Source organism: Pecten maximus, chromosome 17 (assembly GCF_902652985.1).
Source record: "Pecten maximus chromosome 17, xPecMax1.1, whole genome shotgun sequence".
Lineage (NCBI taxonomy): Eukaryota > Metazoa > Mollusca > Bivalvia > Pectinida > Pectinidae > Pecten > Pecten maximus.
Genome location: NC_047031.1, coordinates 5,149,981 through 5,175,697, shown reverse-complemented (window position 1 = coordinate 5,175,697; position 25,717 = coordinate 5,149,981). Strand labels below are relative to the sequence as shown.

The 25,717-nt window shown below is 34.6% G+C and overlaps 1 protein-coding gene across 9 annotated transcripts in view; it reads right to left on the bottom strand.

Moving 5' to 3' along the window:
* LOC117315948 (leucine-rich repeat-containing protein 71-like) overlaps positions 1 to 25,717 on the bottom strand; it is a 55,620-nt gene that overhangs the window by 14,305 nt on the left and 15,598 nt on the right. For 2 of the 9 annotated variants that reach the window (XM_033870386.1, XM_033870390.1), the window contains exons 1-12: positions 23,841 to 24,246; positions 17,648 to 17,751; positions 17,087 to 17,305; positions 11,540 to 11,665; positions 10,307 to 10,382; positions 9,673 to 9,747; positions 9,010 to 9,078; positions 8,362 to 8,521; positions 8,055 to 8,138; positions 7,660 to 7,749; positions 3,937 to 4,044; positions 3,070 to 3,166 (exon numbers count right to left, since the gene is read on the bottom strand). In XM_033870386.1, the coding sequence (XP_033726277.1) occupies positions 3,070 to 3,166; positions 3,937 to 4,044; positions 7,660 to 7,749; positions 8,055 to 8,138; positions 8,362 to 8,521; positions 9,010 to 9,078; positions 9,673 to 9,747; positions 10,307 to 10,382; positions 11,540 to 11,665; positions 17,087 to 17,305; positions 17,648 to 17,751; positions 23,841 to 23,917 (1,285 nt within the window). In that variant the 5' untranslated portion in view covers positions 23,918 to 24,246. Of the gene's footprint in view, positions 1 to 132; positions 151 to 3,069; positions 3,167 to 3,936; positions 4,045 to 7,659; positions 7,750 to 8,054; positions 8,139 to 8,361; positions 8,522 to 9,009; positions 9,079 to 9,672; positions 9,748 to 10,306; positions 10,383 to 11,539; positions 11,666 to 17,086; positions 17,306 to 17,647; positions 17,752 to 19,384; positions 19,398 to 22,761; positions 22,873 to 23,840; positions 24,249 to 25,431; positions 25,479 to 25,717 lie in introns of those variants that run through there. The other 7 variants (XM_033870388.1, XM_033870385.1, XM_033870382.1 and 4 more) reach the window with 7 other exon arrangements.

The following is a 25,717-nucleotide window of genomic DNA, read 5'->3' as shown; positions in this document are numbered from 1 at the left end:
TAGTACCAAAAATCTGTATAAATCCATTGTTTTTTAACGTGTCTGCGTGGAAAAGTCATATTTTGAGACTCCTTACATAGGTTCTAGCCACACCAATAAGATACATAGACAGGAAAACAAGTGCTCTTTAACCTTTTCCTCCTCGGGTATCTGTACAAGGCAAAACAAATCCATTATTTAAACCTCTACCAAAATTGAAGTTCCCAATATCTGGTTTTGCCATCAAAACTTCATTTATGTTCATCACGAGGTTGGCTGCCTCCAGAATAATCAACACTTTTTAGTCTGTAACCCCAGCTTCAGCTTACTTGAGTTTCTTAAATCTCTATCACCAGGGAGCTTGATTTTCTTAAATCTTTATCACCTGAGAGCATGAGTTTATTAAATCTTCATCAACAGGGAGCTTGAGTTTCTTAAATCTCTGTCACATGGAAGCTTGAGTTTCTTAAATCTTTATCACCAGGAAGCTTGAGTTTCTTAAATCTCTATCACCTGGGAGCTTAATTTTCTTAAATCTTTATCACCATGTAGCTTGTGTTTCTTTAATCACTATCTATCACCTGGGAGCTTGATTTTCTTAAATCACCATCACCTGGGAGCTTGAGTTTCTTAAATCTCTATCACCAGGGAGCTTGAGTTTCTTAAATCTCTGTAATTTTGGGCCTTGAGTTTGAGTTCAAGTGAGGCTCATGCTAATAGATTGTGATACTTGACTGCAGAACAATATTTTAGAAAATCGGAAAGTTTAAAAAGAGGAGTGTCCCCTATGTAATAGGGTTCTCTCCCAAGCTCTCATTGGTCTACAATCAAGTAATATTCTGATGTAAAATGCTGTGGTTGTTTTTTCGTATATTATTAAGTGTCATAGGTTTTCCATGGCTGAATTAATCAATTGTCAATTGTATATACACATGGAAAGTGTTTTGTATGATTCAATGTACATGAATGAAGAAAAGTGGCAAAACCAGGAAACAGAGAAAAAATGCTGTGCTGAGTGACAGGTGTTTATGTTCTAAATGATGAAGTTAGTAAATCAAAATTGTGAATTTTATTCTTTGAAAATAAGATTTGAAGCATTACATTGTATTCTTGAGAAGATTTTTATAAAACCAGTCTCTGAGAAAAGGGGAATAGAATCATTTTGGAAAACTACTGAAAAAAAAAAAAAAAATAATAATGAAAAATAAAAAATCACCCTTCAGAATTTTTAGAAAGCAAATAAAATGGATTTGCATTGAAATAAAACAAAAGAAGTCCTAATGCCTTTAAATGCTAAAACTGAATAAAAATGAATCAATGAAAAATGTTTGAATCCAAATATTTTGCTCAATTTGACTGAAGTATCATAACCATCGATTTCAGAAAAAAAAGCAAAAAATATTGATAATTTGATTCTATTTATGCTAAATTGGTTAAACGATTAGTTTAAAAATAACTGCTTTCGATCGGCCTTCATTTCAGTTGATCTTAAAATATTTAATTTACTTTTAAAAGTTACTAGTAGCTATGCACGACAAATAAAATAAAAGAAATGTTTTAATGGAAATCAATATGGGGACAAACATTTAATCTGGCTCACTACTATGTGAAATCAGTTGTTGGGAAATGGAAAGAACTTTTACAATCACAGTATGAACAGGATATTTACTACAATTTTTTTTTCAAATTTTTGTGAGGTTCAAATTTTCATGGTTTTTCAAAAAAAAGAAGAAAAAGGTTGATTTCAAGGAAAAATGGTACCTGTGATAGGTATTTATATTAAAAATTAATATAAAATTTCAACAGTTAATAAATTTGTGGATGTAAAAGTTCGACAATTAAGAGTAACCACAAAGATGAAAATAATCCCCCCAAATTTTTTTTGATTTTACAGTACAGTGAAACCTGTCTAATCTGACACCATGTGGGAGTGACACTTTTGGTCAGATTAAACAGGGTGTCGGAAAAGTCAGGTATTTGTTGTTGACTACACTTGGCATCACGGAAATACGGTAGTGTCGGATTTGACAGGTTGTCGGAAAAGTCAGGTGTCAGATTAGACAGGTTTCACTGTATATACCAGAATTAGTCAAACAGTTACTCAATTACCTGCCAATTCTTGTCAGCTTGTACAGTGAAAGCCTAAAAATGGTTGCTCACACAATGGGAGTTTTATTCCTTAAAAACAAGACTTGTCGTGACAGATTCAAAATAGGGTTTAGGCAAACCTTATTATTTTTATTTATTTATTAATTTTTTTTTTTTGGTGATTGTAGTGCAGATTCCAAACAGAAATGAGCCAGGATTGAGTTACATAGAGCCTAGATTTCTAATGTTTATGAAAACCCAATTCTATTATGATTTTCATTAAGTGCCTTATATGGCAAACTCACATTTTAAATTTATTCTATATTCACAGAAATACCATTTATTACCTGAATTTACTATAGCAAAGATCCGACTTAAATAAATATCTATGGAAATAACAGTTTATAAAGAATTGAATTCTTGCTGAATATAAAGTGATTTTCAGACTTCACATCGACTCGGATCTCACACAGGGGAGTGGGTACTGACGAGTCGATTATGTACACGAGTCAAATCTTTAAAGTTGATAGACAGCGTGATGTCTTTTACATTGTAATCCATCATAAACTTTATAACAAGGAAGTTTGGAGAGATAAAAGGCATTCCATCATAAATATTGTTTTTGTGGAAGATAAAATATGAAGATATTTAGGACCCCAGTTCTAATTACTATAATTATCATTTTATCTATTTTAAGATTTTTTAATTGCTGTACATAAAAAGCATTTTAATAAACAAAGGAAAATTATATAGATAAGTAAACATTGTACTTGATTGAAAAATTTATCTCTAAATCTGAAATTTAAAATAAATTTAATTCAAACCAAATTAACATACATACGTATACTTGTACTAGTAAAAAGAGAAATGATGAGAAAATTGTGATATGAAGAAAATTTGATGATAAGGAAATAGAACATCAACACCACAACAGCATCCGGTGAAATCTCCAAACTATTAAACACCTCAATATCAGAATTGTTTACCTTTATACATTCTTACCTTTCTTTTGTCCTCCTTTGTCCTCTTTTTCTTTCTTTCCTCCTTTTGTTTTATCGTGTTTCTCCTCCTCTTTAGCATCTTTTCCACCTTTACCGTCCTGCAATCAGAAAACACTTTGTACATGATTAGGGCCTCATAGCCACTTTGTACATGACTGGGGCCTCATAGCCATTTTGTACATGATTAGGGCCTCATAGCCACTCTGTACATGATTAGGGCCTCATAGCCACTCTGTACATGATTAGGGCCTCATAGCCACTTTGTACATGACTGGGGCTTAAAGGCTAAAAGTCATTTTGTACATGACTGGGGCCTCGTAGCCACTTTGTACATGATTAAGGCCTAAAAGCCATTTTGTACATGATTAGGGCCTCATAGCCACTCTGTACATGATTAGGGCCTCATAGACACTTTATACAGGACTGGGGCCTAATAGCCACTTTGTACACGACTGGGGCCTAATAACAACTTTGTACATGATTAGGGCCTAATAACCAAATTGTACATGACTGGGGCCTAAATAATCATTTTGTACATGACTTGGGCCTCAAAACCACTTCATACATGACTGGGGCCAAATAACCACTTCACACACAACTGGGGCCTAAAAACCAAATTGTACATGACTGGGGCCTATATCTCACATGAGTTAGAAAGGCTAGACTTAATCTTACATTGATGACAGTGTTCTTCATAGGACCCTTTTCATTTTCGAGACCACCCAGTTATAATTTTCAGAGAAATGAATAAACAAATTGCCTAATATGGCTATGTAAGACTAATTACTGTAAATAATTAATTAGCTTGACACTCATTGACCCAGCAATTTTTCAACTCTCTGTTATAGTTCGGACTGGCAGTTCTGACCTTCTTTTTGCCGGATGGTTTCCCTGCCTTCTTGTCTTTATCAGCATGAGAGCTGCTGCGCACACTGCCCGGTCGGTCCTTAGAGTCTGCACGTCGACTGGGCGGGGGCTAATCATAAAAAAACAACAACAACAAAAATAGGAAAATTGTAACTTCAGACCAACAATCATATGTATAACAAGAGATCCCAGAGGGATCTTGGCGCCCACCATTGAATGATCTTTATAGGTTCCATGTCAGATTGATCTTTTCTCTACTTTTCCCTTCCTCTAAGTCTTACTAATCTGTGTAAATTCAGAAACAGCCCTCTAGTACTTTTCAAACAAGGGGAACCTATATATAAAATTTAAGATTTAGCAATAGTGGCTGTCTGTTGTTTTTGGATTGGTCCCAAAATGCAACACCAGGGACCAAGGGGAACCTACATATGAAATTTGAGAAAGATCCCTTCAGTACCTTCTGTAAAATAGCGATAACAAACTTCAATTGTCAAAATACAAGATGGCTGCCTGTCGGCCATGTTGTTTTCCTATTGGTCCCAAGATGCAATATGCAGAACTACAGACCAAGGGGAACTTATAAAAATGTTTGAGAAAGATCCCTTCAGTACTTTCTGAAAAATAGCGATAATAAGTTTCAATTGTCAAAATCTAAGATGGCTGCCTGTCGGCCATGTTGTTTTACGATTAGTCTCAAAATACAATATGCATAACTAGGCACCGAGGGGAACCTAAATATGAAATTTGAGAAAGATCCCTTCATTACTTTCTGAGAAATAGCGATAACAAACTTCAATTGTCAAAATCTAAGATGGCTGCCTGTCGGCCATGTTGTTTTCTGATAGGTCTTAAAATGTAATATGCATAACTACGCACCAAGGGGAACCTATATATGAAATTTGAGAAAGATCCCTTCAGCACTTTCTGAGAAATAGCGATAACAAACTTCAATTGTCAAAATCCAAGATGGCTGCCTGTCGGCCATGTTGTTTTCTGATAGGTCTCAAAATGCAATATGCATAACTAGGCACCAAGGGAAACCTACATATGAAATTTGAGAAAGATCCCTTCAGTACTTTCTCAGAAATAGCGATAACAAACTTTCAATTGTCAAAATCCAAGATGGCTACCTGTCGGCCATGTTGTTTTCTGATTGGTCTCAAAATGCAATATGCATAACTAGGCACCAAGGGAAACCTACATATGAAATTTGAGAAAGATCCCTTCAGTACTTTCTCAGAAATAGCGATAACAAACTTCAATTGTCAAAATCCAAGATGGCTACCTGTCGGCCATGTTGTTTTCCGATTGGTCTCAAAATGCAATATGCATAACTAGGCACCAAGGGGAATCTACATATGAAATCTGAGAAAGATCCCTTCAGTACTTTCTCAGAAATAGTGATAACAAACTTCAATTGTCAAAATCCAAGATGGCTGCCTGTCGGCCATGTTGTTTTCCGATTGGTCTCAAAATGCAATATGCATAACTAAGCACTAAGGGAAACCTACATATGAAATTTGAGAAAGATCCCTTCAGTACCTTCTCAGAAATAACGATAACAAACTTCAATTGTCAAAATCCAAGATGGCTGCCTGTCGGCCATGTTGTTTTCCGATTGGTCTCAAAATGCAATATGCATAACTAGGCACCAAGGGGAATCTACAGATGAAATTTGAGAAAGATCCCTTGAGTACTTTCTCAGAAATAGCGATAACAAACTTCAATTGTCAAAATCCAAGATGGCTGCCTGTCGGCCATGTTGTTTTACGATTGGTCTCAAAATGCAATATGCATAACTAGGCACCAAGGCAAACCTACATATGAAATTTGAGAAAGATCCCTTCAGTACTTTCTCAGAAATAGCGATAACAAACTTCAATTGTCAAAATCCAAGATGGCTACCTGTCGGCCATGTTGTTTTCCGATTGGTCTCAAAATGCAATATGCATAACTAGGCACCAAGGGGAATCTACATATGAAATCTGAGAAAGATCCCTTCAGTACTTTCTCAGAAATAGTGATAACAAACTTCAATTGTCAAAATCCAAGATGGCTGCCTGTCGGCCATGTTGTTTTCCGATTGGTCTCAAAATGCAATATGCATAACTAAGCACTAAGGGAAACCTACATATGAAATTTGAGAAAGATCCCTTCAGTACCTTCTCAGAAATAGCGATAACAAACTTCAATTGTCAAAATCCAAGATGGCTGCCTGTCGGCCATGTTGTTTTCCGATTGGTCTCAAAATGCAATATGCATAACTAGGCACCAAGGGGAATCTACAGATGAAATTTGAGAAAGATCCCTTGAGTACTTTCTCAGAAATAGCGATAACAAACTTCAATTGTCAAAATCCAAGATGGCTGCCTGTCGGCCATGTTGTTTTACGATTGGTCTCAAAATGCAATATGCATAACTAGGCACCAAGGCAAACCTACATATGAAATTTGAGAAAGATCCCTTCAGTACTTTCTCAGAAATAGCGATAACAAACTTCAATTGTCAAAATCCAAGATGGCTACCTGTCGGCCATGTTGTTTTCCGATTGGTCTCAAAATGCAATATGCATAACTAGGCACCAAGGGGAATCTACATATGAAATCTGAGAAAGATCCCTTCAGTACTTTCTCAGAAATAGTGATAACAAACTTCAATTGTCAAAATCCAAGATGGCTGCCTGTCGGCCATGTTGTTTTCCGATTGGTCTCAAAATGCAATATGCATAACTAAGCACTAAGGGAAACCTACATATGAAATTTGAGAAAGATCCCTTCAGTACCTTCTCAGAAATAGCGATAACAAACTTCAATTGTCAAAATCCAAGATGGCTGCCTGTCGGCCATGTTGTTTTCCGATTGGTCTCAAAATGCAATATGCATAACTAGGCACCAAGGGGAATCTACAGATGAAATTTGAGAAAGATCCCTTGAGTACTTTCTCAGAAATAGCGATAACAAACTTCAATTGTCAAAATCCAAGATGGCTGCCTGTCGGCCATGTTGTTTTACGATTGGTCTCAAAATGCAATATGCATAACTAGGCACCAAGGGGAACCCACATATGAAATTCGAGAAAGATCCCTTCAGTACTTTCTGAGGATTAGCGATAACAAGAATTGTTTACGGACGGACGGAGGGACGGACGGACGGAGGGACGGACGGACGGACGGACGGACGGACGACGGACCACGGACGCAGGGCGATTTGAATAGCCCACCATCTGATGATGGTGGGCTAATAAAAATAAATATCTTCATTAATAGAGACAAAACTTAAATAAAATTCAGATATTGCTTCTGATCTTAACTAAGATTTTTAAGTTTTTCAAAATGTTTCCATCTTAATCTAGATCTAGATTCTTGATTTTTTTTCCGATTTAAATTAAGATTTTCTTTAATTTTTTATGTTTTTTTTCCCAATTTTAATTTAGATTTATCAAGATTTTCATTTTTTTTTCAATTTGAATCTCAATCCAGATTTTGGTATTTTTTCAAATTTAAATTAAGATTTTTAAAGATTTTTATGGGTTTTTTTTCCAATTTGAATTAAGATTTTAAAAGACTTTCAAATTTTGTTATATGCCTTCCATTTTCTTTTTCTTATATTTTAAATACCCTTCTAAAACACATATCTATCAAATCATTCAAAATCCATAATTCTTCCAACTTCTATTTTGACATTTCTTCATTTTTACAGCAAAACAAGTTTTGTGTTCCACATACCGACTTATTTCTATCTGGGGAACCTTTTTCTGAGAACTGTTTCCGTCGTTCTACAACCTCTTCATGTGACAGAGGAAATCTGGACAGCACCTACAAAGAAAGGGAGACAACTGTGAACCAACACACCTGGCCTAACAATTTATGAAATATTCATTTCTGAAATTAGGAGCATATTTTACATAAATAATTTTATATTATGAGCATTTTTTATATGAATAATCATACTGGTTATTTCTGTGTGTCCTCTTCTGCTTCTAAGTAATAAATATTTTGATAAATTCAACACAGCATGTTGGCTTAAGTCAAAATCTGGGAAGAGAGAGCAACTCTTTTTTTTTCGGAAAGAGTTAAATTATTATATATCCTACAGCTGAAATCTCCAACAAACAACTTACCTCTCCCAACTTAATGGCCCCTTTGTCTCCAATCTGATTGGATGCCAGCGAAAGTGACATCAGAGTCCGGTTCATCCGCAAACCCTATAAGAAATCATAACAGTGGCAAAGAAATTAATGGTTTCCTGAAATCTGAGTGGCTAAAAGGATTATCATATCAATATTACGACCAAAAGCAACTTGTGAAATTTATACAATTATATTTCATATGAAATGGCATCACATCTATTATATACAAATTTATTTGATTTTTTTTTTATTTCATTTACTTTTTGTAAGTTACCCTAGACAAAAAAAAAATGGTTACCATGGCAATGTGTTCTGCGCCTGTGTCTCTAATCATGTTGCCGGCCAGGTTGAGGGAGATGAGTTTCATGTTGGCCTTTTTTATCGTGCCGAGAGCAGCCCCAAGGGACTGCGCTCCTTTGTCAGTAATTCCGCAGTGTCTTAGAGACAGATTCTGTAATCTGGTAAAAACAAAACAGATTTTCATATATCTTCTGTAATTGGAAATTATCACAAGATCTAAGAAAATAAGGCAGGATTTTAAAAAGATCTTAAAAATCACTTTCATACAAGATCTTACAGGATCAAAAAAGATCTTACAAAATTACAAGGGATCTTACAAGTTCAAAAAGACCTTACATTATAAGATCCTGTATTCTTAAATGATCCTTACAAGATCTAAGGATCATACAGGATTATACAAGATCTTACAAGTTTATAAAGGATCAGCAAGATCTGAAAATTTAAGAAAGAATTGAACAGGATCATAGCTGAATGGAGGAGAATTATACATTTTTCTTAAAATTTTTAAAAATTGAGCAAAAATCTGCCCGTTGGCACAATGTTTCAAGGTATGATAAATTTAAAATTGCAATGGAATGTATACAATGACTGTTTATAACGCCAGGAATACAGGAAACGATGACGCGAGACAACTTATTGAACTTACGGACTCTCTTCGCTGACGAGTTCGTGCCAGTTCTCAGCCGCTACACAGTTACCATCAAGTATCAGTGTCCTGGATAAAATATCAGAAAAATCGTGAAAAATGAACAATGTTTTACTCAATCAGGAGAAATGTTTATGTTTTTCCTATAGCTTCATACTTTGTTTCAGTCTATGTTGTAGCTATGCAGAATAAGCTCATGCCGTGTTAAGAGCCAACCCTCAAATTTTGACTCCTCCTGTTCGACGAGGAATACTCAATAATTAACCCATCCCCAACTTTTGACTCCTCCTGGTCGATCAGAAATACAAAATGTACTCAAAATAAACCCATCCCCAAATTTCGGACTCCTCCAGTTTGCTCGGGAATACTCTGGAATAAGCCCACCCTCAACTTTTGACTTCTGTTTGATTGGGGATATCCTAGAATAAGCCCACCTCTGCTAACTACGTCAATAAGCCGTCTAAATTACATTATGATTTGTTGTAGTATTTCCGTCGGTTATGGAGATATCATAACTGATTTTTGTGGCAGTCTGCAACACATTTTCTACTCTCAGAATGATTTCCCTTGTGAACAGTGTTGTCATATAATATTGTTCGTCAAGGGTCAGAAATAAGCAATATACATGTTATAATGAGTTAATAATTTAGTTGAGCTGTTTACCTGAGGTTGACAATGTTAGGGATACAGTTAGCCATCATGGTGACCGTCTCTCCAGTCAGACCAGTGTTCCATAAACTGTAACAGAATCAAAAACTTTGTTATAATTACAAGATTCATATCAACATTGAGTCAATCATCAAATTGTAAGACCTTTCTAGGACAAAGGAAAATAACTTTTGCAAAAACAGTCAAATCGGAATTCTTTTCATGGAGACACAACTTGATATTGTGATTATGATTTATTACAATTTTGAAAGAGATCAGTCAAAAAATGTAGGAGCGCACCAGGTGGATGGATGGACGGACAGATTTTGCAGCAAATTTTAAAACTTTCTAAGCTTGACACTGACTTTTCCAAATTTTTTTTTCATATCGGTACACAAGATAATGATAAAACTGATTTATGTGCACAGTAAAGGTATTGGAACAAGCTCTCTAACATTTTAACCTTATAATTACAGAAAGTTATTTACATTTTTATTTCATGTTTGTTTAACTGTGTCCTATGACTTTTATCACGCTTTATAAGTAATGATTCTAAGAAACATGAAATATTTATCAAATTTCAGCTATTTTTGAGTATAACATTGTATAATTTGCATAACTTTACTGAGATCTAGGGGAGATAACTCACTTGATTGTGTGGAGTTTCTCCATGACTGGCCAACACTGAGCAAACGTAGCCATCATTGTCTCATCTATCTTCCAACCTGTCAACAAACCAATTAAAATTGTATTAGATAGCTTTCTACAAAAGCAGCATCTTAATTATTTAAAAAATTCTTCCTGTATTTTATAATGCATTTTTTTTTCTTATCAGATATTTTTCTCAACAGAGAACTCTCAATTATTTTTTGTAGTTTTTTGCTATTTTTAGAAATAATTAACGATGATTCGTGTATTGTTGCAGGATATACAACGAGGACGAGGATATTTTGCAATTAAATTAATAACGAAGGCCGCAGGCCTGAGTTATTAATTAAAATTGCAAAATATCCGAGTCCGAGTTGTATATCCTGCAACAATACACGAGTCAAAGTTGATTATTTCTATTCTACCATGTACTGTTTTGTTCTGAGATCTACCTCTTTCTAATAGAAAAACGGTAAGAAACCCCGGGAAAACCTTGTAATTTATTTCTTGAGTATTGCATTATTTGTTGATAAAATATACATTTCTATACAGGCACTACAGTACTACAATCAAGAACATCTATCATATGGCATTGATTTTGAAAATAAAAAAAAAAAAATGATGAAAAAAAAAAGAAAAAAACGGCCTTCGTAGGATTCGAACTCGCGTCGTGATAAAAAGTTAATGAGAGACCAACCCATTAGCCCACTAGCCTAAAGTAACCGTATTAGCAAAATGGTGAATATTAGATACATAACACAGTAACAGCAGTGACTCACGAGCGTGTATTATTGGCACGAGCGTGTATTATTGAAAAATAATACATGGTTTTAAACCAATCAAAACTGGCGTTGCATAGCAAACATGGTAGAATAAAAAATAAATTTAAATAATAATACTGCAAACATATGAATTTTGGAGGTAATATTATTTTAGCAATTTTCATGCTCAAAGTACTCTCCTTTGGTATGATTTTCTAAAAATAGTAAGTGACCTTGACCTTGACTCAAAAACCTCTAACTTGTTCGAATTATATCATAGTCCTTTATCATTGTGTGAAGTTTGATCAAAATCCCGCAGGAATGAAGCCTCTAGAGGCTAGAGTGCTGACAACTTCAATGGTATGTATATGTACATGTACATACAAGACAGAAAGAGAAGAAACCAAGCTTTAAATGACTTCTTCAGAAACTCATCCCGCCATTTTCATAGAATATTGTATGTGAGACTTTACCTCGTATATAGATTTCTGTAACTGTGTCTGGTTTGTCATAATTCTCCATCTCTACTTGGACCGACGGTTTAAAATATTCAAATTTCTCCTTCAACACGAATGTCTTTGGTGGCGGTTCAACAGGTTCTGTTAAAAAAAAAAATGATGATAAAAAAATGTTTCTTGATTTTCTTCCTATTTGAACTGTAAACAAATTTAATCACATAAATGAAATTGATTAAAAAAATCATCGTTTTACGGAAACATCGAATTAAAAAAAAAAAATCTTATCTAAGAAATGTCTCTAATGGAAAATTTAATGATGATTATCTGCAGATCTTCTACAAACATTTTAAAAGAGCTTACGAAAAATCTTTCTGTAATTTAATTTAAATTGTTTTAAGTTCATTTAAAATACAGTCCAACTTCGTCACACGGCTATATACTGCTAGGTGGTGGGTATCAGTGGATTAATTAACTCAAGCTACAATAATTAACACTTAATTAATACATAGCTATACTTATTAACTCAAGCTACAATAATTAACACTTAATTAATACATAGCTATACATATCAAATGCAGGGGTTAATCTAGGATTTTGGGAATATAATATTTAATCGAAATGAAGGGCCACAGTGTCTTAAATTAGTCTCTAAATTCATCAAAACTTGGGAATTTTCCTTCTTTTGGAGAATTTTTCCGTTTGATAGAATTTTTTCTCGATGGGGGATTTGCTTTTATATTCAAATGGGAAAACACCATCAGTGGGGATTACTACCTAATTTCGGTAGTAAAACCGGTCTAGATTAACCTCTGAAATGTCGAACTAATTAAAACTACACATTATACAAATACAAATAAGACATAAACACTATACTATAGTAGTCGGTTTGGGGCAAAATATTAAATCTTATGTTTTTACATTTCTCACAAGCTTTTAGATTTTCACATTCATGCGTTTCAAAACTGAATCAATTTCACATTTTCACATTTATTTGATTCAAAACTGAATCAATTTCACATTTTCACATTTACATATTAAACAGAATCAATTTCACATTTTCACATTCATGTGTTTCAAAACTAAATCAATTTCACATTTTCACATATGTTTTTAAATTCAGATGATTTCACATTTTTGTATTGTCATATTTTTGGTCCCTCATCATCAGGTTTTCAACATCAGGTCTTAGAACGCAAGAAGATGAGATTTAAATATTTGGCCCTCACACCAACCACTTAAAAATACTATACACACTAAAACAATGACTTAATCTACCACAAATACACAACATTCACTATTTAGTTTGAAAGATGAACATTTCAGTAAAAAAAGATCTGAGGTATTGATTAACATTTAACATACAAATGTTCCTAGTTAATTGTACACATAGACTTAACAGTAGTCATACATATTTACATACAATGTACATGTAAGTATACATACAGAGACGTATATATGTATCAGGAGACTCTGATAATACCATATTTATCCTGTGATAAGCCCAGGGTCACTCAGCAAATATACAAGTCGACTCAAAGTCAGAATATGGGCTTATAGGAAGGTTTACTGCAGGACGATGAAATTACATTTGAAATCAGATTTGCTGAATTGCAATAGAAATGGTTGGGTTTATTGCAGGACAATGATATTACTTTTGAAATCAGATTTGCTGAACTGCAATAGACATTACCCACCCTGGGCTTATTGATGGATAAATATGTTACAATACACATAATTAAACAAAGCAGGGCTTTTTCAGAGGACTATCTGGGGCCGATAATGGGCCACTTTCCCAAATGAAATTTTTTCATATTTAAGCCCAATTCTTCCCAAAATGAGCCCCAACTCAAACCATTGAAGACAAGCCCTGTAAAGTATACAATAACATAAACAAAACATAAACAAATTAAGCTAATTATATAAGCATTATTGCTATACATGATATTTGTGTTTCAGGCTCTTTTTTCATCCAAAATATTCTTTTTTTCATTTTGTCACTGTGAAAGTGAAATGCATGGTCTGGCATTTGGTGACAAGCTGTTTATTTTTCAAATCTGAAATTTAGAGAAATGGCAAACCAAAACAAAAAATATGGCTATTTACAGCAGGATTCATCTAAGATGAAACACAAATATCATGGTTGTTTGTTCAGAACCAACCAGTACATTTAATAATCACCCTCCCATCACCAACACAGCACATCACCCTAACACACTCGGTACTAACCTCTGTATCATCATTAACTCTGGTGAAATCCTGGACTGACCTCATACAATTACTGACCTCTGCAGGACTGACCTCATACAATTACTGACCTCTGCAGGACTGACCTCATACAATTACTAACCTCTTCATGATTATTAACCTTGGTGAAATCCATTATGACTTGGTATAATCACTGACCTCTGAATAAAATCATTAACTCTGGTGAAATCCAGGACTGACCTCATACAATTACTGACCTCTGCATAATTATTAACCTTGTGAAATCCATGACTGACCTCATACAATTACTGACCTCTGCATAATTATTAACCTTGTGAAATCCATGACTGACCTCATACAATTACTGACCTCTGCATAATCATTAACCTTGGTGTAATCTGTAGTAACGTCATACAATTACTGACTCTGAAGAATCATTAAACTTGTTGAAATCATACTGATCACACAATTACTGACCTCTGTGTGTAATCACTAACCTTTAAGAAATCCATATTGACCTCATACAATAATTGACCTCTGCATAATCATCAACATTGGTAAAATCCATTATGACCTCATACAATTACTAACCTCTACATAATTATTCACCTTAAGTTGTGAAATCCATGATAACCTTCTACAATTATCAATCATATAGACCTTGGTGAAATCTGTAGTGACCTCAAATAATAATTAACCTCTGTATTATCATTAATTTTGGTGAAATCTGTAGTCACCTCGAACAATTATTGACCTCTGTATTATCATTGACCTTGGTGAAATCTATACTGACCTCGTACAATTACTAACCTTGTACAGTTAATGACTTTGTACAATGAAAACTGAAATCTTGGTGGTACCCAATTAACATTTAAGAGATCTAGCTCCATTTGTGATCTCTTCACCATCAAATGAACAATCATGGAATTATATCCTTTTTTTTTCTCCATTTTTTGGGTTCTTCTCATGAAGAAATGATACAAAATCCAAGATGGCTCAGCGGTCATCATCAGCTTATGAATGCCAACAGTTGTGGAAGCATGTTATGAAAAGTCTATAGAAATCTGATCTAGTTTCTGAGAAACATCATTTCACACTTGTTCAGAGGAGACTTGCTAGAGTCAGTGAGAGAGTTTCTAAATATAGACCCCCAGACCACATCATAAAAAATTATCTAAAATGCTGAATCTCTGGGTTGGTAGACAAAAATAATTGCATGATCCAAAAATTGAAATACAACTTTTTGAGTATTGAGAGGAAAAAAAATTTAGTGAAAAATAAATTACATTTTAAGACAAAATTTTTAATGAAATTGATTACGTCAATCAAAACTAATCCGTTGATATAATCCATAGAGATGTTAACATTCTATGCAGGGAGTAGACATTCCTGTCATTAGTCCACAAGGGTTGCCAAGATTTGATTTATAATATACACATTTGTTTAATATTCTTCATTAATCCAATTTGATTTTTAAATATATTGAATTAAGGGGATATTTGACGTCCACACCAAGGTTTTGTCATTTCTTTAAACCTACAAAATTTATTTTTTGTATTTTTCCATCACCTTCAAGGTACATGTAATAACACTTCGGGCCCCTAGCATCACTGATGAGTCCTAGAAGGACAAAACAGCTGTATGATGTCCTTAACATCACTGACGAGTCCTAGAATGACAAAACAGCTGTATGACATCCCTAACGAGTCCTAGAAGGACAAAACAGCTGTTTGATGTCCCTAACATCACTGACGAGTCCTAGAAGGACAGAACAGCTGTACGATGTCCCTAACATCACTGACGAGTCCTAGAAGGACAAAACAGCTGTACGATGTCCCTAACATCACTGACGAGTCCTAGAAGGACAAAACAGCTGTACGATGTCCCTAACATCACTGACAAGACCTAAAAGGACAAAACAGCTGTATAATGTCCCTAACATCACTGAAAAGTTAAAGAAGGACAAAACAGCTGTATGATGTCCCTAACATCACTGACGAGTCCTAGAAGGACAAAACAGCTGTATGATGTCCCTAACATCACTGATGAGTCCTTGAAGGACGGAACAGCTGTATAATGTCCCTAACATCACTGACGAGTCCTAGAAGGACAAAACAGCTGTACGATGTCCCTAACATCACTGACGAGTCCTAGAAGAACAAAACAGCTGTACGATGTCCCTAACATCACTGACAAGACCTAAAAGGACAAAACAGCTGTATAATGTCCCTAACATCACTGAAAAGTTAAAGAAGGACAAAACAGCTGTATGATGTCCCTAACATCACTGACGAGTCCTAGAATGACAAAACAGCTGTATGATGTCTCTAACATCACTGATGAGTCCTAGAAGGACAAAACAGCTGTATAATGTCCCTAACATCACTGACTAGTCCTAGAAGGACAAAACAGCTGTACGATGTCCCTAACATCAATGACAAGTCCTAGAAGGACAAAACAGCTGTACGATGTCCCTAACATCACTGACGAGTCCTAGAAGGACAAAACAGCTCTACGATGTCCCTAACATCACTGACAAGTCCTAGAAGGACAAAACAGCTGTACGATATCCCTAACATCACTGACGAGTCCTAGAAGGACAAAACAGCTGTACGATGTCCCTAACATCACTTACAAGTTATGGAAGGACAAAACAGCTGTATGATGTCCTTAACATCACTGACGAGTCCTAGAGGGACGAAACAGCTGTACGATGTCCCTAACATCACTGACGAGTCCTAGAAGGACAAAACAGCTGTACGATGTCCCTAACATCACTGACAAGTCCTAGAAGGACAAAACAGCTGTACGATGTCCCTAACATCACTGACAAGTTATGGAAGGACAAAACAGCTGTATGATGTCCTTAACATCACTGACGAGTCCTAGAGGGACGAAACAGCTGTACGATGTCCCTAACATCACTGACGAGTCCTAGAAGGACAAAACAGCTGTACGATGTCCCTAACATCACTGACAAATCCTAGAAGGACAAAACAGCTGTACGATGTCCCTAACATCACTGACGAGTCCTAGAAGGACAAAACAGCTGTATGATGTCCCTAACATCACTGACGAGTTCTATAAGGACAAAACAGCTGTATGATGTCCCTAGCATCAGTGACAAGTTATAGAAGGGCAAAACAGCTGTATGATGTCCCTAACATCACTGACGAGTTCTAGAAGGAAGAATCAGCTGTTTGAAGCAGTTTAATTAATTTGTTTGACTCTACTGAAGCTAATTCTCATTTTGCATCAATTGAATGACCTTATAAGCGTTTTGTATAATCCATTAACACCTATACAAGAAGAAAAAAATGTTAGATGTTACGGTTAGGTTCACGACAAACTACCCACCACCTTCCACTAATTCCGGGTCCGGCTCCACCTCCGCCTGCTGTTGTTGCGCACTCGTCTTGCCTTTTTCTTTGCCCTTTTCGGGTTTTGAACTCTCGACCTGCGACTGAGAGGTTGGAGGTCTAGCTCTGTGAACTACTGGTGGAATGACGGCCATATTGTTTCTCTTGCACAGCTCCGTAAAATCGGCCTGGAAATTTCCTGTGCAATTGTACGGCTCTGTAATTGTAAAAAACATATTTAAAAGAAAATTCAAAATGTTAACGAAAATCTGGTGAGATTAGACAATGCTACATTTCATCACTTTCAGTTTAAGCAATTTTCCAGTCTGGTATTAAATTTTCATATTTTGAGCTTTGGTCGAGTTAATAGCAGTCCTTTGTTGTTGCGCAAATCTGACTTTTTACTGCAAATTTTGTTCTTCTGACCTGTTTTAATGCAGGGTCTCGTTCCTTTAACCCTTTGTAATGCGGGTCTGATTCAATTTACAGTTTTAAATGGGTGTCTGGTTCCGTTAACCGTTTTTACTGCAGGTCTGTTTACTTTAAGAGTTTTACCTACCCGGAGTTTTATTTGGGTCATCTTCATCCTGACTGACGGCCGACTGATTTTTCTCCTTCAGGGATTTTTCCACCTTCTTCCCCATCTTCACACGGTTTGCAATTCTGGCAGAAATAAGAAAAATTAAAATTGATCTAAATACCAGTAAATTACACTCTGACAGAAAATTATTTATTATTTAGTAAAATAATTTTCCGACAAAAAATTATTACCGTAAGTAAAATAATTTTCGAACATAATCTGCAGTAGAAATAGAGTAAAAATCTACCATTGCCTTTTATGTTCAAAACATCTGATGTATTAAGACCGATTGTTAATCAAATAGGTCTTTACAATATCTCCACCAATATACGATACATAAAGAATCAAGTACAATCAGGTCTATTGTTTGTCTACCTAACTAGACATCATTTGTGGTAAAACATATTGGTCAGTTTAACCTGTCTAATCTGACATCATGTGGGAAACAATATATTGGTCCAACAAACCTGTCTAATCTGACATCATGTGGGAAACAATATATTGGTCCAACAAACCTGTCTAATCTGACATCATGTGGAACACAATATATTGGTCCAACAAACCTGTTTAATCTGACATCATGTGGGACACAAGATATTGGTCCAACAAACCTGTCTAATCTGACATCATGTGGGACACAATATATTGGTCCAACAAACCTGTTTAATCTGACATCATGTGGGACACAATATATTGGTCCAACAAACCTGTCTAATCTGACATCATGTGGGAAACAATATATTGGTCCAACAAACCTGTCTAATCTGACATCATGTGGAACACAATATATTGGTCAAACAAACCTGTCTAATCTGACATCATGTGGAACACAATATATTGGTCAAACAAACCTGTTTAATTGCAACACTTTGTGGTATATAAAATATTGGCCAGATTAACCTGCCTAAAGGGAATATAAGCTAGCTCACTGGATGTTGGTTTAATGAGGTGCCAGATTAGACAGGATGTCAGAATATACAAGTTCACATTAGACATGAGTTAAGAATAATTATGAGTCAGTTAAAACAGGGTGCAACCCGATGTCAGAATACTCAGCTGTCAGATTAGACAGTATTATCACTATGATACCAGAACAATGTTGGCTTATTTAATCTACTTTGGCTGGTTTCACTGTGTCATCTGCAGAAAAAGTTTCCATCCAAGATTTTTTTTATCAATAAAATTTTATACCTAAACAATACATGTCCCACTGACTTAATTACAAAGTGGAATTAATCGTTCGATAAAGAGTGACCCTCTGCCTTCTACTGAACAGTGCCAGGACCCATCGCTCCTTAGAGAATAATGACTACAGTGAGTTAGGTACAGAACACCATGACGAAGAGTGATAAAGTATTCAGCATCATTAATTAATTTATCAGCTACAAAATACCATTTCCATAATGTCACCACAAAATATAAACTTTAAAAAAAAATTTTCAACCTCAAATAAAGCATTTTCTACATAAATTCTTTAGTTTTATAATTAATTTTCTCTTCTTGTCCACTCGATAACATCACAGAGTTGTAACGTACATTTGTGATTGTATTCGAGATAAATATATATTTTTTTATCGAGGAAAGGTATACATGTATCCATGATACAAATTCAAAATAATATGAGATAAATAATATATGAATATGCTAATTTCTAACATTTTTTTTGTGGTAACTTTATGGAAATCATGTTAGCCCCTCTCCCTTCTACATCCTCACCTATTCATGGTAGCTATACATAAAACATAAAAAGGATTTAGTAAAAATTGTACATATATTTTGCCACTATGGAATATTTTCTTGGCAATTTCAAACTGAAAAAATCCCTGCTTCTTGTACCTAAGTACAAACTGTATACATTTTAACAAAACATATGGCCATATTTGATGAGTACCTTGCTCTTTTTTTACTTTAAGCTTGACAAAAGTGTCAGGAAAAATAAAAGAGAGAAAAAACATTAAATCATAATTTTATAATGCATCATATATATCCATGTAATGTGGCATTATAATATTCTGATCAAATTTTTTTAATTGCCATAAAATAAACAATAAGATTCATTAGCTGTTTCTGTATCGTTACGTTGCGGGTCCCAATTCTAGTTTTTACGCGACGGAGAGAGAGAGAGAGCAATGCCTTTATTGGCACTGCTTTGATAATTATTTGATCTAACTGATCATATTTTTCTCACTATGAAATTATCCAGAATACATTGGGATTTCAGGAGAGTATGCTTGTCTAGTGTAAGATAGAAGCCTGCATGCAACTTAGATTTCAAAAATTCTAAAAATCTAACCTATAAGTTTTGTAATAAATATTGGAAATTCTAGTCTTTAAATTAAATCTATATATCTCCTTGCTTTTAGCCTTAAGACGACACTATACTAGAGAAATTGTAAATTCCGGGTACAGAAGGCAAAAAAAAAAGATTATTATTGCAATTGGTTCTATGCAATACAATGTACTAAACATTTATGCAAATTCATTAATACAAATGTACTAGAAACAGTAACCAAGCAATAACCATGCATTATGGGGCTGAAAATGAAAAGGTAGTGAAAACATGTCATCATTTTCAATGCTAGAAATTACTAATAACTTATCCACCAAAATTTAAGCTAGAAGCATTTGTGTGAATGTATGAAATACCATCGATAATGAACACATAATATAGATCCTGTTCTCAAATTATTTCAACAATTGGGGTTTAGGAAATAAACATCTTGCATAATTGCATATATATTTATGAATTATTTTTGCATTAATCTTGATCACAATGTCTATTTGGTGAATTAACATACAGTGTACCAACTTGGTAATGTATATTTAATCAAAGTGTTTTTGCTTTCATTTAATTTGATCAAAACATTTCAGGACTTTTCTCATTGGTTTTAGATGTGTATCTGAGTAAAAAGTCAAGCCGGTTTTAGATAGGGCCTTTTTGTCTTATTTTTGGAAGAAAATTGTTGAATTGGGAAGAATGTTTTTTCAAGATCAAGCAAACTGCAATGTGACTTTGGCTAAAATATGAAATTATTTTAATTGGGAATAGGGTACATTATGAGCCCCCAGAAAGAGCACTGCATTCTTACATTCAGTGCTGTAGTTAAATGCTTCTTGCTTGATTCTATTTATAATTCAATAATTCATCATAAAAAAATCTATTTTTTACCCCACAGCAAACATCTTGAAGGAAATGTTCGTTTCACCTACAATACAATGTCTACAGTAATATATGTATATGGTAAGATGATGATGCTGATCATGAATTGATGATGATGAACAATCTTCATATTTTGATCAGATGCATTGTAAAAATTCTCAAATTCACATTGTAACAATTCACAGTAATTAATAATTGGCAGTGCAATTATTTTCTCAAAATACATATCCCCCTTTGGCGCCACAGGTACTTGGGGTAAGAAATTATATTTGTAAATACGAGGATATATATGTAGCGGGGTATGTTCCTGTATGTATTTTGTCAGGGTAAGCTGACTAGTTAAGCTTGTCTCTATGTTGTGTATTGTGTGTGTGTACCCGTCACTGTGACCCTTGTTGTACTCCAATCACGTGCCCTGTCTGTGTTGATGTTGTTGTTGTGTAGTTGTTTCTTGCTTTCTCGTGAGAGTCCGTCTTACCCGTGTACCTCTGTCAGTCCTGTGTTGTGATTGGTTGTTTAGTTTCGTATTGGGTGATAAATTCAGGGTTTTACTTGTAGACTGAGCAGTCTTGACGGATTGAGTTCCTGCGTGCTGTCACTTTCTCGTCCAAGGTATTTATAGTTAGGTTAGGTTTTAGGTATATAACGTTAGGAGTGGGCCGGGATGGGTTTAGTTTCGTAGGTATTGTCGGGTATGGGGGGTCGGTTGTAGAATGTACATGTAGTATTATTTGTTGGCTAGGCCTAGGCTTATTGTCTCTGTTCATGTGTTAAGTGTTGTAAATATTTATGTTATTCATAATTTGGTTTGTTTTTGTTTAACGTCCTATTAACAGCCAGGGTCATTTAAGGACGTGCCAGGTTTTGGAGGTGGAGGAAAGCCGGAGTACCCGGAGAAAAACCACCGACCTACGGTCAGTACCTGACAACTTCCCCACGTAGGTTTCGAACTCGCAACCCAGTGGTGGAGGGCTAGTGTTAAAGTGTCGGCAGTGTTTTCATTTAGAACCGCTGCCGGCCAAATTGACCTGTTAGAATGGTGATTTGGCCGGTTCAAATGACTTAATTCACTTTTTAAAAAATGTCTAAAAATGTATTACCGTTATCCTCAGATACATGTATACCTGTTACTATTCATTTGTAGCCTTTTACAAATATTTTTATTGAAAACCCTGCCGGTACACCTTAACCACTCGGCCACCATCACAATAAATTGTTAATTGTTATTCAAGTGTCTGTTCTTCCCCTCCTCAACAAACAAGTACATCATACCCAATCGAACCTGGGTTGCATCGATACACAGGGGCGAGTCGGGTGCTGTTTACATACATAAACCGGGCCCAACACGCTCTTGTACCGAAAGCCCAAGCCAGAACCTGGGTCAGGTGTGCAATAGGCAATACGCCTACACATATATGATATAGTAATTAAAAATATATAATGTCCTTGTGATGGATATACATAGTGATAATAATAAAAAACACAAACCATATATTCACACTAGCGCTTTCACATGCTTTGAGAGCAAGCACTTCAGGTGTAATATATAATATATTAGTATATATTTCTTACCCCAAGTACCTGTGTTTGGCGCTAGAGGAATCTCGTATCAGTGCCCGGGAGTGATGAAATATAGATTGATGCAGGGGAAAGGACAAGTAGCATCGTCTAATGACAATGTTCGCAATGATTTTATTCACATTCGAATTAGACTCAACACACAAAACAAACGGACCATTAATGCATCATTTTGCTCAAAGTCGAATGCTCCGACGTCCATGAAACTCGTCTAATCGACAAAAAACAATTAACGACTTTGTGTATATATTGATCTTAATATATCATTTAACAAGATTAGTACTGTTTCACAGTATATAATTTCGCATTTGTGCTAATATTCGACATTTACTGTCATACCATTTCTTTCGCTTACCCAAAAATTGCAGCCTAATCACCGTGTGATTACAAGACGACGGATGTAAACTCGCGATAGGGAAATGAAAAGTAGACCACAGGATTTATCATATTCCTGAGAATAGTATTCCTTTGTTTACACCTATTTATGTATTCTTATATCTTTCATATTATGTTTACTACTTGGAATGCAATAACAGACACAAACAGCCTAATTATCTGTTAAATATCCATACGCGTAGAGTGAATCTCTAGTGCGCATGTACTGTTATTGAAAGAACAACTTACTTCCTGTTTACCCTGACAACACGTGCCAACATTAGTGTAGTGTCATATAAAGCCATTCAGCATGTTCAACTTCATGCACTTATGAAAATAAAAATTGAAGATGTTTTTTTGAAGCTTTTTTACGGACCCATAAAAGCGAATACCATGTCGATTTTTCTTTCTGCAAAGGCGCCGGAAGGCGGAAACGAGTCAAGTAAACATTTTTGTGTATTGGACGGAGCGAATGAGAGGGACATGGTGCCAGCTTAATTTTAGCATGGAAAAGCCGTCACAGACAATGCATAGAATTACGTTACTTGAAAATCTTAATAACTACCAAATAATACGCTTCAATTATTTTCCCGACTTTAATTTTACCTCATATCTCATATCATAATTCATATTTTTGTCCTTGATCAATTCATAAGCAAAACTAGCATATATAAATACTAATTTATAGTAATTAAACTGTAAACAGTTTAACTCTATTCAGCTTTAAACTTAATAATATGGAAGCATATATATTCATGTAGATATTATTATAACTGATCATGCTTATATTGTACAAGATTACGTAGATTTGTAGGATTAGTTTTCACTTAAACTTTCTTATATTTTCTGTATATTTTTATACTTTTATCGTAAAATGAACTCTTTTGAGGTAGATAATCTAATGTTTTATTTTTACACTGTATACGAAAAAATAATTCAATACACTGGATGTTTGACAAGCCAACGTTACCGCATTCAATAATTCAATAACTTCATTCGATAATATTAATGTGATTTTTTCTCCTTTTTATATTTTAATCACGTGCTTAATTAGCTTACCTTGACACACCTTCAATATCTCGTCCAAAATATTTCAATTCGTCATCATCATCATCAGTATCATCATCAGTATCCATGTTCTCATCACAATAATCGAATCAAAACTAATAAGATTTCCTTGCACAATGCTCAACGAAAATCTGAATTACATATATCGGAATAAAAATATTTCGAAACTTTCAACACTTTGTTAAAACCCCATCTATACTGAATCTGAATTATTAACGACAAAAGCCAAACAATTAAATGCCACCGTTGGTGTCATTATTTTCCCGATAAAATCTTGTGAAATTCTGAACATGTATCTAAAACTTCAGTATTTGTCTTTTCTTCCGTGGACAAAAATCTCGGACAAAGCTACTGCTACATGAAGAGCCCTATATGTAAAATATAGATGGTTCGTTCTTCAGTCAATATTGCTTCTTCCGGCGGTCTGTTCTTAATTTGTCGCCAATAGTTACTGTAAATGACGTCATCAATATTGTAATGACGTCATAAATAAAACAATTATCAAGACGTTATAGACAATGCCAGGAAAGACATATATATTTTATCATATTAAATCTATTCTGTTTATTGTCTACAAATATATGTTTGCAATATCAAATTGCATTGAAATTATTATTAAATTGTAATATTTGCAAATATGTGCTACAAAGAGGAAAGTTTGTCGAATTTTTAATACCATGCATGTACGCTCATAAAGGAACAGTTTTACTTTCCAAAATGAAAAAAGGGGGGGGGGGGGGGGGGGGGGGGATAAAATAGAAAATGCATCTGTACAAAAACAGATTGACAATGCACTGGTGGAATAAATTAGTCTGGCAATGATTTGGGAACCAATAATTAAAACCATACACACAAACAATACGTCAAGTAAGTTATGAAGTGTGATATACACATGCAAAATCGGAAAAAAATAGACAATTTGACGAATGACATTCTCACCCCGGATGTAAAATTACATGCCAAGAATGTACAGATGATGAATTCGTGTAGAAACTAATTCAATACAATTCAATAAATGCATTTTGTGCTATTAATGTTAATGGATTCAGGAATATCACTAATTTTAGTAGACGATGTGAGAAGTTATAAATGTCCCCAAATACAAAAAAAAAAAAAAAAAAATAATCTTAGAAGACCCAGTGACAATTTGTGCATTGGTGTAGGTCAAGATAAAAAAGTCAAAATCTGTATGTTTGATTTAGTGATTTGTCATAGATATGGTTCAGTGACTGAATTCATCAACTACAGGAGAACGAAGCGAGACAAGATAGAGTGTAGAAGGAATGACGAACCGATAAATATAAAAATTATAGATCAACACTTTTTTGTGTTTGTTTTATGTTGTTGTCGTTTTTTTTTTTTTTTTTTTTTTTGCTTGTTTGTTTAATATATATGAATAAATAATTTATGAGTGTGTTTTTTAATGTCTAGATAGTATCTTATACAGAAACCACGTCAACAATTTATCAAATGTAGTTATATCTAATAGGAATGCCATCCTAATTATATGTAAGGTATATCATATAATGTAGAGAATCATAAAGTGTTTAAGATAAACATATTTTTTTCCCTTAATACTTACGCTTGAAATGAGACCTTAGCCAGAGAGGCCATCTCCTAATGGAGCTGTTTCCCTTGATATCCAAACAAGCGCACTCCGTATGACGTCACGTTTTTAGATGATCATGACGTATTTAAATCCTCGGTACGCATTTCCTGTATCACGTAATCACAATAGAAACACCTTAATAATAATTTGATTTAAACCATTAAATTTACTTTATTTTCCCTAAATATTTGTCAAACTTCTCCAAAGAAACCATACAAAGGGACCTATCTATTTGAAAATGCATATATCACTTACAAAT